At 37.5% G+C, this 17,437-nt stretch overlaps 1 protein-coding gene across 1 annotated transcript in view; it reads left to right on the top strand.

Annotated features, from left to right (window-relative positions):
- The window catches only part of ADAMTS2 (ADAM metallopeptidase with thrombospondin type 1 motif 2), a 269,901-nt gene that overhangs the window by 192,447 nt on the left and 60,017 nt on the right, over positions 1–17,437 (top strand). Inside the window, exon 6 of the mRNA XM_081319671.1 lies at positions 15,667–15,823. Coding sequence (XP_081175797.1) covers positions 15,667–15,823 — 157 coding nt within the window. The remainder of the gene's footprint in view (positions 1–15,666; positions 15,824–17,437) is intronic.

The following is a 17,437-nucleotide window of genomic DNA, read 5'->3' as shown; positions in this document are numbered from 1 at the left end:
CAAAAGTTAAAAAAAGAATTAAACACAATGCCCAAGCTAAAACAGTAAATGGCTGTCCAATCTCTTCTTAAAAACCTCCGGTGATGGAGCAGCCACAACTGTTCCACTGATTGATTGTTCTAATTGTCAGGAAATTTCTTCTTATTTCTAGGTTGCTTCTCTCCTTGATTACTTTCCACCATTGCCTCTTGTCCTGTCTTCAGGTGCTTTGGGGAACAGGTTGACTTCCTCTTCTTTGTAGCAGCCCCTCAAATATCAGAAGACTGCTATCATGTCATCACTAGTTCTTCTTTTATTCCCTCATTAGACTAGACATAGCCTTATTAGACTAGACATACTCCATCCAGCTAATTCTTTTCCTGTCATTCCCTTCAGTCCACATATGTTCAGCATCTATTCACATTTGTTGCTATTTTTTGTTTGTTTTAGACCACATACATCTTAAGTAACCCATTCCCACTTTGTTCAGCTTATTTCTCCTGGCATGTTCAACTCTCACTTCCATACGATGAAATGGACAGAAACATTCTTATTCACAGTCATTTTCTTTTCACAAGTATTAATTCTTTATCCAAATATTATCTACTGTCATTCTACCAGTATTAACGTATCTTAAAATACAGCCACTTTCTGATGTTCAGTAAACATTCTAGCAAGGTGAACCCATTTATTCACTTGATTTTTTTTATCATGTATGTATAAGTATGATTTTTGTGAATATTGTATTAACTGGCCAGAATTGCAAACAAAAATATATTAAAAAAATAAATATACAAACATTTTAATCGAAGATCAGAATTTTCTGGTATTTTATCAGATAAGAAATTATAAGGTGAGTCCTTGAGACCTTATAGAGGGTACAATATAGTAGGACATGAACTGTAGATTCAAAAGTAAACTGATTAGAGAAATTCAAGTAATGAACAATTATATTTCCCCTATCAAGCACTATCATGCTAACTTTCAGATCCATGCACCTCATCATAATGCAACCTGATATTCATTGAAAATCATTTCGTTTCTCAGCCAATAGCATGACATTATTTCCAGACAAAAGGGCAGATACACTTTCATATCTCCAATCTCTCACATCTTTAACATCACCACAATCATCTCTGATCCATTAAACACCGAGAAAGACAACACATCTCCTTTATTCCACAATGTTGAAATATTCACTACGCATTCCTTTTATGCATGTATCTGCTTTACTGCCATCATATCGGATAGAGCAACAACTTTCAATTACATATTTGTGTGAAACATTCTAAATTTCTGGTCTACTTTGCTTATCGTATGCTTTCTCTGAATCAACAAATGTACACTAAACTTTCTCATATTTGTAACTTTCTCAGTGATTTGTTGCAGGCTAAAACTGCACTCTTTAGCATAAATTATATTAATGTTTCCTAAATGTGGTGGTTGTCATCTCTTTCACCCTTTCAATCCTTTCACCATTCCTTTTACCCAGTCAGTCAGACTTTTCCCCAAACCATCCCAACTTGGAAGCCCATCTCGCGGTCACTTACATCTTAGTAACCTTGCATTTGGTCTATTGCAACTTGCTTCTACAAGTGGACTGAAAGGGACAACTTGAATAGAAGCCTCTGTCACTGCTGCTTCAAGAGCTGCACTGAAGACTAATTGAGGTCAGGATGTAATTCAGTGTACTGGCTATGTCCTTGGAAGCCCTTCATAGCTTAGGACCTGGATTTCTTTGGAATTACCTTCTCCCCAACAAATCCTTTTCTCTAGCAAGATGTTGTAGAAGCGGCTCTCCTCATTTATAATCAGAATAATCAGAATAGATCTGGAAGGGACCTTGGAGGTCATCTAGTCCAACCCAGTGCTCAAGCAGGAGACACTATACTATTTCAGACAGGTGGCTGTCCAGTCTTCTTCTTAAAAACTTCCAGTGATGAAGCATCTACAACTTCTGAATACAAGCTGTTCCACTGGTTAATTGTTCTCACTTTAGGAAGTTTCTCCTTAATCCCACGTTGCTTGCCTCCTTGATTAGTTTCCATCCATTGTTTCTTTTCTTGTCTTCTATTGTTTTGGAAAATAGGCTGACCCCCCTCTTCTTTGTGGTGGCCCTTTAAATACTGGAATATTGCTATCATGTCACCCCTTCTTTTCTCTAGACTGTTCATACCCAATTCCTGCAACCATTCTTCATATGTTTTACTCTCCAGACCTTTAATCATCTTAGTTGCTCTTCTTTGCACTTTTTCCAAAGTCTCAACATCTTTTTTCTAATGTGGTGACCAAAACTGGTTGCAGTGTTCCAGGTATGGCTTTATAAAGTGGTACTTATACTTCATGTGATTTTGATTTTATGCCTCTGTTTATACAATCAAGGATTAGCTTTTTTGGTTACTGGCTCATATTTAAGTGATTGTCTACTAGGAATCCATGGTTGCTATCACAGTTACTGTTTTGAGCCAGATTTTGCCTAATCTGTACTTGTACCTTTGGTTTTTTCTGCCTAAGTGTAAAACCTTGCTTTTCTCCACATTAAATTTCATGTTCTTGGATAGGCCCATTGTTTTTGGTTGCTGCTGCACACTGCTGGCTCATAGTTAAGTGATCGTCCACTAAGACTCCAAGGTCCCTCTCACAGTTACTGCCTCCAAACCAGATCTTGCCCAATCTGTATTTGTTCCTTTGGTTTTTCCTGCCTAAATGAAGGACTTTGCTTTTCTCCACATTGAAACTCATTTTGTTGGATAGGGCCCATTGTTCAAGTTTGTCAAGATGTTTTTGGATCCTGAGTTTGTCTGTGTTGGCTACTCCTGCCAGTTTGGTGTCATCTGCAAATTTGATGAGTTCCCCTTCAATTCCCTCATCTAAGTCATTTATGAAGATATTGAAGAATACTGGCCCTAAGACAGATCCTTGTGGTACCCCACTGGTTACTTCTCTCCATGTGGATGTAGTGCCATTGAGGACTACTCATTGAGTATGATTTGTCAGCCAGTTACAGATCCATCTGGTGGTGATGTTGTCTATTCCACCTTTTTCTAGCTTACCGAGGAGTAGGTTGTGTTTTACTTTGTCAAATGCCTTACTGAAATCTAGGTATACTAGGTCCACTGTGTTTCATTGGTCTACTAGTTTAGTTACTTTATTAAAGAATGAGATCAGATTAGTTTGGCATGATCTGTTTTTAACAAACCTGTGCTAGCTGCTAATTATGACTTGATTTGCTTTTAGCTGTTCGCAGATCTGTTTTTTTATTATCTTTTCTAGGATTTTCCCAGGTATTGATGTTAAACTGATTGGTCTGTAGTTTCCTGGATCCCTTTCCCCCCCTTTCTTGAAGATGGGGACCACATCAGCCCTTTTCCAATCCTCAGATACTTCCCTGGTGCTCCAGGATTTGTGAAAGATGTGGTGTAATGGTTCTGAAATAAGCTCTTTCAGAACTCTGGGATGTAATCTGTCGGGTCCTGATGATTTGTATTCATCAAGATTTGATAGGTGTTCTCTTACCATTTTCTTGCTTATTTTGATTTTTGTTTCTAGTTTGTCTTTTGCAGTGGTTTTTTTGGTGTTTTGAGCTATGGTTTCTTTTTGTGTGAAGACTGATGCAAAACATGAATTAAACAGCTCTGCTTTCTCCCTGTTGTCTGTAATTTCCTTTCCATCTTCTCTCTTTAGTGGGCCTACAGTTTCCTTGACTTTTTCTTGTTGTTAATATGCTGGAAGTAACTTTTTTTATTGTCCTTGATTTCCATTGCAAGTCTTTGTTCATACTGAGCCTTTGCTTTCCTGACTTCTTCTTTGCATGCTCTGGCTGTCTGCTGATAGTTGGTCTTGTTTATGCCACCCTCTTTCCATTTTTTTCTCTTTTTGTTTGTTAGTGAGATCTTTGTGCAGCCATACTGGTTTCTTCCTGGATTTCTTGTTTTTCTTTCTCAATGTTATTGAGAAAGAATACTATTGTTGTGATTCAGGGTCAGCCTGTGGGTTCGGCAGTTGGGTCGGACGACTCAGAGGAGGAGGGGGGTGTTGAAGACCTTGCTGATGATAGCCCTCAGGCAGGCCCCTCCCACTTGGTCACCATGGAGACCCAGCTGTGTGAGCCTGACAGTGTGGATGAAGATGACCCACAGCTGGCCCTGTTCAAGGACGCCCGATGCAGGAGGCAGTCAAGTAGGAGTAAACAGAAGAAGGCAATGGGGCTTCTCGGAAGGAGGGAGAGAGAAGCCACGCCCTGAACTCTTTATAAAGGACTTGTGTGGGGAGGGCTGGTTTGCTGAAAGCAACCGCTCAGATAGTGTTTCAAAGCTCCGGTATCTTGGTTCGTGTCTTGTTTGTTTTTGTAATAAATTTGGCAGACGTATTCCAGCCTCTTGCCGTCTGTAAAGGGGTTGCCTTTTCTGCAAGGCCGGTAGCAGGCTGGTACAGAACAACTATGTCCACAGCATTTCGCTGGTCTACTAATTTAGTCACTCTGCCAAAGAATGAAATAAGATTGGTTTGGCATGAGGTAGTCATCCTTAGGTTGGGAGACAGTTTTTTTTTCAGTTGCCCCCTTTCTTTGGAATAGCATTCCCCAGGAGATTGAGATGCCCCCTATTCTGGATTTAAATAAGTCATTGGAAACTGGCTTTTTCAGTAGGCCTTAGAGATGGGAATGTTGTGAGTGGCTGTGAACTCTTAGATCAATCATGCTTTTATGTTTATTACTCTGCATGTAGACATTTTAGTAGACATCTGTTTAAACCATTTATTTAAAGCAGACAGAGACTCATAAAAAGTTATTCCCATGCATTCTTGAGTATCTACATGATCCAATCACGTTTTCTGTAGTGTCCCATCAATCAAAGTTTTTACATCATACTTTTTAGTAAGATAGAGAAGGTATCCACTAGGTGACCAGTGTTAGCTATATCCATATCAAAATAATGGTATTCCTTACTGACAATAAGAATAGAATTGGTATGTTTGGACAATTTTGATTTGGATATCCCAACTGCAGTCAAAACCCACTTTTATGTGAAGTGTGCTCATGGTATTTTATGCAGGCTATGATCTCTAATCGATAAAGGATTCTGGACATAAAGGAATAAATAACTACATTTAATAATTGCATCTAGAATTACAAAAGTTCAGTGAATATTACTGATGTGAAGTAAAATATTATTCTTATAGTTTTCTCTATTACTTCTTTTCACTTCCATTCTATATATTTAGTTTCATATTTTATGAAATAGGGAACAAGCCTTTTTTAAAAAAAATCTAAATTACATTATTTCTTTTCAGATGTTCCTTTGGCTTATATTTACTCTGGATGTACTATTTCTCCTACGCATATATAATACTCTGTTATTAGAGAGAAAAATCTAATAAAACATTGCCATGAGATATTGCTCTGAGTGCTTTGAAAGCAAAATGCCAATTTGCTCGTTGAGTTTGTTGATGTTGGTATTGTTGATTCTGTTACCATGGTACCAATAATTGTTTTTCTTTTCTTGTTTTTCTCCCCCTCTCCCCCCTTTAACAATAACTTGCCTAGCTCATATGACAGCGGGAAATAATCTAATCTAAGTAAATAGTTTGAAGGAAAATATTTTGAAATGCATTTTTGGTTGCAGTCACTTTTGACAGCAAATGAACATACAGTACTTCAGATTGCCTCATACATGCATGCTGGGTTACTTTTAAATTTGTTAACTTTACAATGTCCATTTATAAATCTAACAAGATAACCATTTCATCCCCAGTAGGTATAGATGTGTAGAATTGTCTAAAGTTACAACTGGAGCACCATCTAATGGATGTCTCTTGAAAGTTTCCTTTTTCAAGCTTCAGTAAAAATGTTGCTTCTCAGCCTTTGGATTAACAAGTGCAGCATCCATCCCATAAAACATTTTTTTAATTTATTTTCTGACATTAACCAATACTGAATAATTTTTTAGTACTCTTCTCTATCAGTAAATCTAATCTCTGTGAACTTTGACTCACACCCTGGACGGTATCTCTCTACTCTCCTACCATCTGGTAGGAGATACAGGAATATAGCCAGCCGTACCAACAGGCTGAAAAATAGCTTTTATCCGTGGGCTGTTAGGCTTTTAAATGGGACATAATCTTATGCAGAATTGACTTGAGAGGCCGGTGTGTGGTGTAGTTGGTTCACATAGTGTGGTGGGATGGAGGGTTTGTTGTCACTGTGTGTTGCGCGGAGAGAGCACGGGGGGAGGCTCAGCTAATCTCAATGTACACATGTTGTACTTTGACAATAAAGGTTTATTTATATTTATTTATTTATTTATTTATTTATATTTTATTTAATCAAGCAGTGTCATCAATGGGCCCCCTCTTTGACACTCTTTCATAAGGCCCTGAAGGCCCTGGTTTTTGCCAACAGACTTGGGGAACCCAGAGTGGGGTGGAGCCCATCAAGTGGCTCATTTGATTGCTTCTTGTCGCCAGGGGTGGGGTGGGGTGTTATTGTTTTTATTCTTTTATTCTTTATTCAAATTAATACAGAAAAAGACAATAGTTATGGGAAGGCAGCTGCTTTTAAAGATGAAAGCAGAGGAACACTTTTACAGGCATTGCCTTCTGAATAAACTGACTGGTTAGTCAAAATTTTGCTAGCCATAGAGTTGCTGCCATATAAATCTTATAAACAAACAAACAAGCAAGCAAACAAACAAATAAATAAATTCAGAAACAGCATCAGTAAACTTAAGCTCAAAAGCATTCCTGCAAGTAGATTTAGGGGGAAAAGGGAAGTGACACAGATTAACTCATTGAGGACTGAATATATTTTGAACATGAAGCATTGACTATAAAGGAGGTGAGAGAGAAAAGGTAGAGGACAGAAATGGAGCCTCCTTCAAATGATTGCCTGGAATTATGAACAGAAACACTCCGCAAAGTTTGAATTCCTATTTCACTGGCTTTTTAGCAATACTCCCTTAAATGGTTCATGAACAAAATCCATAAAATGATACAATCCAACCACATTAAAAGAACAACATTAAAAGTACCATTAAACATAATAAATAGAACAGACACATGAAAGCAGTTTTTTTAACCAGTACAAAGATAACTCAACTCAGGAAAGAAGGAGAGCGGGAGAGACAAATTTTTCTAAACAATTTTCCCCCCAAAATGATAGCAGTGCATTTAACTGAAAGTGATTTCAAAATATCTTCTCTTGCTAACTTTGTATTATATTTTAGTGGGTTCTATGAATTTTGAAACAGATGTTTCAAGTTAGCGATCATTGAGATAAGCAAATGTGTTCCTTTAGGCAACCATTTCCAAATGTCCAAAATCTCTGTTACAGATCAATACACTTTCTTAAAGACTGGCCATAACATGGTCCTTTAGTTATTTTTGTCAACTGTCTGACCACAGCAATCAAGATCTGGTGGAAGTTTTTGCTAGATTTTAAAGGCAGGCCAACCCAAAGCACTGTTATCTAAACTGAAGGTCACCACAGCATGTTTGGCAGAGTTTTTGTTAACTCAGATGTTACAGCTGTTTCGCCAAGCAATTTATAAATCAAGCAGCATTGCCAAACCCACGGGCAAATCTTCTCTTAGCAAGGCATAATAGATTGTACAAATCTACTTGTGCCAAATTGATTGGTTCACCATTGCTTCTCCATTTTTCCCCCCTTTTCTATGATCTCCGGGACTTATTAAGCAACAACCAAGCATTCTATTTGAAATATGTTTACTCTAGATGGAGACATTCATCTGCATTCTGTCTGTGTCACTTTACCTATCTTAGCTTAAAATTCTACTTTATCTATTTTAGATATTATTTTACTAATTCTGAGACCCTAAGAGTTGGGTGCCAATCAGAGCAGGTGGCACAGCCTAAATAAGCAAATAAATTTTAAAATGTATGCTACTACATTTTAAAAGTGATTAGTTTTCCTGCATAGTATCCATGTTGTTTTGTTTCCCTTTCTCATTCCGTTCAGCCTGATCATAATTATTAATTTTGTATCATAACAGACATTTTTATTAATTGTAAGAAACTCTTGGAACGCAAAGAGGGATGTGATCCTGTTAAAACGTGTGGATCTATACAGATTTGTTTACGTTATAGTTTCTCTAGGTATATCAGAAATGTGTTAGTCACTCAGAGGCATGTTTTCATTTTATCTGAAATCCTTCCTCTGCAGTAATTGGTAACAACAGCACAGAGTGCTAACAATTCCATCAATAACTCTTCAGATTTGATGTACTAGGAAATAATGTCTATTTCACTCCAAGTTATTTCTCAGGCATGAATTTATTATCACTGTCAAACAGAGCTTGTCTGTCTGGGAGTTCATGTAAGATGGGTGCACCATTTTGTCACAGGATCCTTCCTTTACATCGGATAAAAATATCCTGTTTTCAAATTATAATTTCAATATAAAAGGAGGAAAGTGTTACGTGCATGACTGAAGTTTTATTATTTGGTTTGAATGAACTGTAAATGTAAACTTAATCAAATTTACTTTTCATCCTAGTTTCCCTCTCATTAATTCTGGGGGTGTTGCTCTTGGCAGACTACACTACTAAAAAAACAACAGTAACTTTTATCTTTAAAAAAACTTTTTTGGGGAAAAATTATGTGCTCCAGCTTTACACTTATAACATCTGAAAGTTATTTGTTATGGAAAACATAAATATAATTCTAGACCTACCTATTTATTTCTATTGTTACTTGATACAAAGCTATGAATCATAATTGTGTAGTTTACTTTGTGTAGTTTACTTTTTCTTTTAAAGTCTGTGACATCAAAAAAGACATGATTCCCAATAAGACCATATTTTCAAATCCAGAACATGCATGACAATATGAAATTCATATTGTAAAGTAGAATAAAATACATTTTAAAGTATATTGATATCCTTCATGTTTCACTGCTAAATCCTTATATTTAAATTATAGGACTGTGTAGGCCATTGAAGATGCTTCACTTCCAAACCGATTTGGTTGATCTTCTCATCCGGTTCTGTTTGAAACTTTTGATTTGAAGTGGCCATGCCACATTGATTTAAGCATTAAAAGAGGATTTTCAACATGTACCAATGCCAATTTCCCCAGTTTTCATTAGGCCCAATTGACCCATTTCGATGGCTTGATCTGAAATGTTGAAGCAAATCAATGATTTTTTTTAACTTTAGTTGTAGAATTACTTTGAGGCAGATACCATAAAAGGACATAAGCCATATGTACCATAATGGTTGTTTTGAAATCTCTACTTTTGGGTAAAATCAAGTGTAGTATCTGTTCTTATCAGATATATGTCCTAATAATATAGTTTTCATAGGCAGAAGGTTAGCGTTCCCATTTTTAAAAAAAAGTTATGGAAGGTAGCAGATGCCACTATTAGGCATTCCGTTATAACATTCCATGTGTCGTACGTTTTGTAGTAGTAAATATTTGTCCTTCTGGGAATATGACATAATTTTTGAAAAAGCAAGAGTGAATGTTACATCCCTTTCATTTGCTTGATTTTCTTTGACTTTAGATTTGTATTCATTTTTTCCCCAGCTTGTAACTCTGAAATGTACAGTTTTGCAGATATCCCTGTAAATTGGCTACTTTCTGCATTCTTTTACTAAGTCTGTAGAGGGAGGCAGAACAATTATATACGGTACATATATATATATAAGTTTCAGTGTATGTGTGTGTGTGTGTGTGTGTGTGTGAACACAGAGACATAGGTGCGAGTGCGTGCATATGCGCACACACGCACACACAAAGGAAGAGCCATTTAAATCAGTGAGACCAATTATATCTTGACACGTTCCACTAGTTGAACCTACTACAAATAGTGATTAAGTGTGCTGGCTAATTCTTGGATTAAGTATATTTGGTATTTTATTTTCTGGAAGATTATTCCAAAATCTTGAAAATCTGCTTGAAAATGTATGCCTTATCCCTTCATCCTCTGTTGTTGTTGTTGTTTTTGGGGGGCGGAGGGGAAGGAGGGTGTCAGTAGTCTTGACTATGTGTCAGTGCACTGCATGTATTCCAAAATGTTTTGTTTTCCCTCTGTCCATTCATGTCTGATTCTTGGAGACTTCCTGGACAAGTCCTTGCAGTTTTCAGAAGTGGTTGCTTCCTTCCGAGGGCTGAAAGAAAGTGACTGGCCCTAATCCAAAGCGGGACTAGAACTCAGTCTCTTAGTTTGTAGCCTAATGCCTTAAACACTGCACTAAGCTGGATCTCAATGTCACAAAGTAAATTTGGTATATTCCATAGGTTTACATAGCACACTCTAGTGAATGGTGATAATGAAATTAGAGATGAGTTTGGGGAAACTGTGCAACACTCTAAATGAATGCAGTCAGGGAGGGGGAATTTGTTAGATGGAATGAATGGATGGATGGATGAGAAGGAGATGAATCAGTAGAGAGAAGGTGACTGGGACATTTGAAGTCCAAAAGTGAAGGAAAGTTGGAACTGGTGAGTTGAAATATGTGACTCAAGCATCTCTATTCATATGTGGCTCTGGCAAAGGAATATATATATGATTGAAAGATGAATGATGTGATATCTATGATGTACAATTCCAATTGTATATGATGGAAACAAGACATCCAGAATGTAAAGATTAGCATTTTGGGCAAAGATACAAGTGACCCTTGAAACAAAAGGACATCAGGGGGCGGGGAGGAAGGAGGGGGAGAAGAGGAGGGAGGGAGGAAGAGAGAGAGAGAGAGTGAGGTGGGGAGGGAGGGGGAGAGAGAGAGAGAAAGAGAAAGAGAAAGAGAGAGAATGACTGCAGAAAAAAGTTTTGTATGAATAAGTATTAGAGTAATTTTACAAAGGAAAAGAGGATATACAGTAGAAGTTGCTTTAAACAGAGTGAAGTTCAATATTTTACAGAGTACCACAGAAGGGTGTGGAATTATACTAGTGGAAACATGAAAAAGGATGCCATGTGGAATGATAAAGAGAAATAAGCCTGTGAATAAAAAAACCTGCATACTGTATAAGGCAGAGGTTGCTGGAGAAAAAAAATGAGAATAGGAAAAAGATATGTGTGATATGACAAGAAGGAAAATGTCTTCAAGAAAAAACAAAGTCCAATTGCCTCGTGGGGGGAAAAAAAGCACCTTTCGGACAACCATGACTTGGCTGACTGAGAATCTCCATAGAACATTAATGAAAACACTACTGTAGTTACAAAGAAGGTAGTCAGAGAGAATTGAATGAACCTTTATTGTCAAAGTACAACCATGTATACATTGAGATTGGCTGAGCCTCCCTTCGTGCCCCCACCCCCCAACTCACAGTGACAACAAACCCTCCATCTTATTACACCGTGTGAGCTAATTGCACAACACACCGGCCTCGCAAGTCAATCATTCATAAAGTTTATAAAATTATTTCCCGTTCAAAAGCCTAACAGCCCATGGATAAAAGCTGCTCTTCAGTCTGTTGGTACGGCTGGCTATACTCCTATATCTCCTACCCGATGGTAAAGTAAAGAGTAAAGTAAAGAGTCCAGAGTGTGAGTTATCCCTGAGAATCCCTGTTCCAAGGCAGTGAGCCCTGGTGATGTCTTCCAGTGGTGTCAGGGGACAGCCCACAATGTCTTGTGCTGTGCTCACTACCCTCTGTAATGCTTTCCTATCCGCGGCTGTCAGACCAGAATGGACTTGGCATCCACACAGAGAATTGGTTGCTCACATATTTGAATCCCATCACTGGGTAAAATGTATATGCACAGGAAGCCAGACAGAACTCTGCTCCAATGCAGAGGTTGGTTGCTTAATGCCAACTTAATTCCATAACATGGAAGTAAAGTACATGTGCGAATTAATAGAAAACTGAGTAAACAAATCAGTACTAAGGAGGAAGTGAGATAACAGTACATGATGTCTCCTTATTTGTTGTGTAATGCTTGTATGGGTACATACAAGGAATGCTTTTGATGAATTTAAGAATTTGGATAATGGGGCTAATGGATATATGTACAGTTCTGAATACAGATATTACCTTTCTGGTAGTTGAGAACTTAAATGATTTGCAGCAAATGCTAGGTAGATTGCATGATGCCATCAGAAGTATGTACCTGAAAATTAATCAAAGATTGTTGCTCATGCTTATTTCCGGAATATATCTCAAACTATAAACCTAGTAGAGAAGCCTATCTCCCCAGCCTCCCACTCCCAATCTTTGCCTCCATAATATAAACATTAGCACTATTGTGTCCATTACAGTCAGGGGATGAATGAGATATACCCGTGGTGGCGAACCCATGGCATGCATGCCACAGGTGGCACGCAGAGCCTTCTCTGTGGGCATGCATGCCGTTGCCCCACTCCTAGGCCTCAGCTGGATTTTATAAAATGTTTTTGCTTTAGGCCTCCGCCACCATGTGCAAAAACAAAAGGTTCAATCAATCAATTTCAACTTTTCACGGGGGGGGGGGAAAGATCTCGCAAAGTTGGAATTAATTGATTGAACTTTATTTTTAGTCCCACATAGCAGCGGAGGAAGTGATGTGTCGGAGCCGGAAAAAAGGTGCCACATGGGGTGGGGGGAATGGTGGGAGCAGGGCACTCCATATGAGAGGTGGGGCGGGGTCTGTGCATAGGGTAGACTAGAGAAGCAATGCGGCGGCCCTAGCATGGTGGTAGACCAGTTGCTTCCCTCCCCCTGCCAGACACCTGCCGAAGCCACGCAGGGTAAGTTTGCCAGGCCCACCCCTGCCCAGATGCCCTCGCCTCCCCCAGGTGTTTTTTTTACTAACCTGCCTTTCAGCTGCATTCCGTTTCTCCATTCACTTCTCAGCCTTCACCACGTGTTTGTGGGACTATTGGTTAAAAAAAGAAAGTTCCATCAGACTTTCTAACTTCTCATGAGATCTCATGAGAAGTTAGAAAGTCTAATGGAACTTTTTTTTTTACTGATAGTATGATTTTTGCTAGATAGTTCACACAGTGTCAAAGGACTGCGAGACCAAGTGAGGGGGTGAGATTAATGGGAGAGAAACTGGATATGCACCCGGCTGAAAGTGATTTGGCTGAAGCGCAGCTGCAACAGGACAGCCCTGAGGCTTCAGGTGGGGAAGCATGCAGCTGCAGCCAGTCACTGATGAGGAAGAAGAACTGTCTTCTGCACCTGATACAAGAACACATAGGGAAGTTTTTCTTCCACATTCAGACAATGTGGAAATGGAATCGATTATGTTTTGTGACAGTAGAAAACAGCTCTTAGCTTTATTGTGTAAGGGTTTTTGTAATCAGTTACATAATGTGATATGTTTCCAGACCATGTGATAGAACTTTTGGTATCACAAAAATTCACAAGTGTTAAATTGTTACTGTCTACCAACTTTAGATCAGTTCTCTTCCCCCCCCCTCTTCTCTACAGTTAACTACAAAAGTGAAATGTATAGTTTTACTTTAAACCGGTAGATACCCAATTGAAAGTAAATAGGTCAGTATGCAATTTTTAAATATATTTTTTAAATTTTTAAATATATCAAAAATCCAAAATGTGATAACATGATAGACTGCTGTAGGAAACAGAAATAGCTTAAAATAATCAGAGTCAGTCCACATTTTAAAAAAATCCCCAAAACATCCATTTGACAATAAAATGCCTTTAATAAGCAATAAGGAGGGGGGGGGGTTGCTTGCTTATTGTTTATTTGGTTTGGTTCTTTTTTATTCATTCATTTTAATTTCTTCCAAGCCCATATGGATACTAAAAATGTAACATTTTTAGAATGCCATAAATAAATCTTTCTTGACAGAGAATTCCATTCTCACACTGCACAGAAGTCTTTCTATTGCATTTGGGTCAGTTTTATGTCTGTCACTTCTGAGTCACAGAAAAATTTCTGAAGCTTGAACAACAACAACAAAAAAGGGAGCTGAACTTGATTATATCAACTAGGCAGTGCATATTCCTGCCTGTAACAAAGCTCCTTTAAGCCTTTTGTGACAAATAGAAATATTACTTACCGTATCTCAATACAAACAGAATGAATTTGACAAATGAAATTGGCTCAGGTAGACCTGATTGAGGGAAAAGCAGTAGTCACTCAGCAAAACTGCAGAGGTGCCATAGCCTAATCCAGGGGTCTTCAAACTTGGCTCTTTTATGACTTGTGGACTTCAACTCCCAGAATTCCTCAGCCAGCGTGCCTGGCTGAGGAATTCTGGGAGTTGAAGTCACAAGTCATAAAAGGGCCAAGTTTGAAGACCCCTGACCTAATCCCATCAAGATTCCACTCCTTGGTATGAAGAGCTAGTGGCTATTTCCAGTGCTGCTGCCTCAAAAAAAATAAAAAAAAATGGTTGGTTTACATTGACAAAGAATAATCTGGTTTCCTTCCTATGGTTTCAGCATCCTAACAGCAAATCAAAGACCAGCTCCACAATTGAAAATTCCTAGGAAGAATTTACACATCTGTTGTATTCTGCTCCCCTTTTCTGTAAGATGGAACACAGCAATTATTATTTCAATAAAATGTATGGTCTTTCTCCTTAGAGTTGTGCTCCAAATTTTCACAATACTTCTTTCAGAAACCACAGTAGTATTCTAGCAACATTTGAGCATGTAACTTGTCCTCAATCATAGTCTACAAAAGAACATGGAGCTGTTTCAATTTATTACAAGAAGTTTTGATCAGTGTGGCTTTTCAGGTTAATAATCTATCCATACATCATTTTCAGGTTAATAATCTATCCATCGATCATCTTTCAAACAGGAACCACTGCTTCTTTTGTGAAACTGTCATTACTCCTACTACTATAATCCTTGTAGCAGTTTCCTCAACTTGTAATATATTAAGGGCAAAGTAGATATTTTATATAATTTTTATTGTGTTCATTTCCATATGACTACATAGATTAAATTAGGGTAGATAAGAATGGAGGAAATAATTATAGCAGAATTATTCTTCCATTTTGATAGGTGAGCTGGAAAGCACAAGTTATGTTCTTTTGCCTAATTGGTTTAGAATAGCTATTCATATAGTGATAGACAATTGAGGCCTGCCTGCTATATCAGTTGTACTAAAAGTCATGATATAAGTCTTATTTATAACCTATTCTTTCAAAAAAATACACCAAAACAACAGTCCTTCTCCCTCCCAAATTTTAAAGATGTAAAGAATAAAATATGCCTTTAGCAATTGATGCAGTATGTAAGCAGAATAATTTTTTGCTGTGCTAAGCATGTCAGAACATAAACTCTCACTAAGAAGCTGTTCTTTTTCTCCGACATGATTATTTTAAAAAAATCAAAATGTACGTGATGTGCCCTCATATTCAGAACTCAGATTTTTTTAAAAAAAAATACTGCTAAGTATATGTATAATTCTGGTGATGCTTTAGAACTGGGATTCCTACATCAGTATACAACTGAGTTGAAAAATAAATTTTCTTTTGTTTGATATCAGCTGTAATTCTATTTCCTGTGGAATTTTTCATTCAGAAAATAATAAATTATGTTTACCCATCAGATATCTCAGTCTGGATGCAGCATTACCATAACATATCTCTGTGTTGGAACAAATTTGAATCATCTGTGCTTTACTGAAGAAGTTAGTTAAAATCAATATAACTTCTTTTCTTTTCTTTTCTTTTCTTTTTTTCTTTTCTTTTCTTTTCTTTTCTTTTCTTTTCTTTTCTTTTCTTTTCTTTTCTTTTCTTCTTTTCTTTTCTCTAGTCCATGAGTTTAATTGAGATTGGCAATCCATCTCAAAGTTTAGAGAATGTGTGTCGTTGGGCCTACCTACAACAAAAACCTGATACTGGACATGCAGAATATCATGACCACGCAATTTTTCTCACAAGGCAGGACTTTGGACCTTCTGGAATGCAAGGTGAGCTCTCTGCTATCAATCACCCCATCTAACTTGTACTGTTAACCAGGCCATTCAGTGAAAAACAAATCTCAATTATTAATACTTTGCTATTGAGCACAGATGGGCAATTGACATTCTATAGAACCTATGCAGGCCTCCATTATTCTCCCACTGAGGCCCTGGAGTTGCTGTGCTGAGTCCTCCCCACCATTCAGCCAAAGAGCCATGCAAGGACTCTCTGAGACAGACTATGGTCTGCCCTTCTCCACACCAGCAGCTAAAACCTTTGAAGGCTAAAATACTATTGGCTGCCACCAACATAATCTTATCTTTTAAACGGTCTCACTTTCCTAGGTTTCATGTTCAGGGAGAAGATAGTTTAAACAGATAAGGAATAGTTTGCCTACATCACCCATCTTAACATGGGCACCTTCTCAAGTTTTTGCAAAAAGCATGCTGAGTGCAGAATTGTTGGAGTTGACTTCTACATTAAAAAGATGACAAGTTGGGGAAGGGTGTCTTATGTAAATACTCTATGAAGGCCCACTAACTAATCTATCAGCTCAGACAGTACTTGAAGGCAGGATAATAAGTGTCCCTCCCACCAGCTTAGAAGGAATATTCAGCCCATATCTGTTTCTCTGTAATTGGCCTGTGTCAAGTTGTTTCAGATTTATTCTTCAATGTTCAGGGATTTCTTAACATTTTTCTTCTTAACAAAGCCAAAGTAATCTTGCAAGTTAACAGCCTTGCCAAATGCAGTGCAACTACTTTGGGACACACAGATCTTAAATGTTTTAGTTGGAAAGCATAGTAATGTCTTGAAGTATATTTCTGAACAGAACATATTTCATGTACAAGGTTTTTTTTTTAGCAGTGCTATGATGCCCACATATTTCTCAAGGAATATAAAAACAAAAAGGAAATAAAGCACCATGACTGAAAACTACAATTCAGTCCTTTATTCTCCAGCTAAATTCATGGTCGGCTCAGTTGGTTAAGAGTTAGCAGGGAATTCATTCATAATTAAGTGCTGGACAACCTGCCGTTTCAATTTCAGTTATCTTTTTTAAATACTTAATTTGTACGAAAGGTTTTCAGAACAGTAATAAGAACAACAACTGGAAGCTAAATTTGAACAGAAAGAATGAAAAAGAAATAATAGGAAAAACTAAAAGCGCAGTAAGAACAAAGGAAAAAAATAGGGGAAAAAGCAAGATATTAAAAAAGGCATAAAGAAGAGGCTTCTGATTCTTCACAGAAGCTACTGTATAAATACAATTATATTGTAACCTCATTCTCCAAAGTTAAAACTTTCTTCTTTGTATAATCTATCTAATCACAAGTTCATTTCTTTTCCTTTTTATGCAAAAAAAAATATCTATAAGGGTTTCCAGTCACCAATAAATGTGGATGTTGTCTTTTCTTTATTGTTGTTGTTTCAGTTACCTAAGCTGTGTTCAAAATTGTGTGCATTTCCCTGAATGCATGTTGCACTCACTTAGTACTGTAAAGTCTTCAGATTTAATTTCACTCACATTTTTTTTTGTTTTCTTGGGAGTGATTTTGTAACTTAGTTGCATAAGGATGATTAGATCAGTCTATTCTCATAAAGGCCTGCAGCATCTACAC

Source organism: Vipera berus (genome assembly GCF_964194415.1).
Source record: "Vipera berus genome assembly, chromosome: 2".
Lineage (NCBI taxonomy): Eukaryota > Metazoa > Chordata > Lepidosauria > Squamata > Viperidae > Vipera > Vipera berus.
This window is presented reverse-complemented; position numbering and strand designations above follow the sequence as displayed.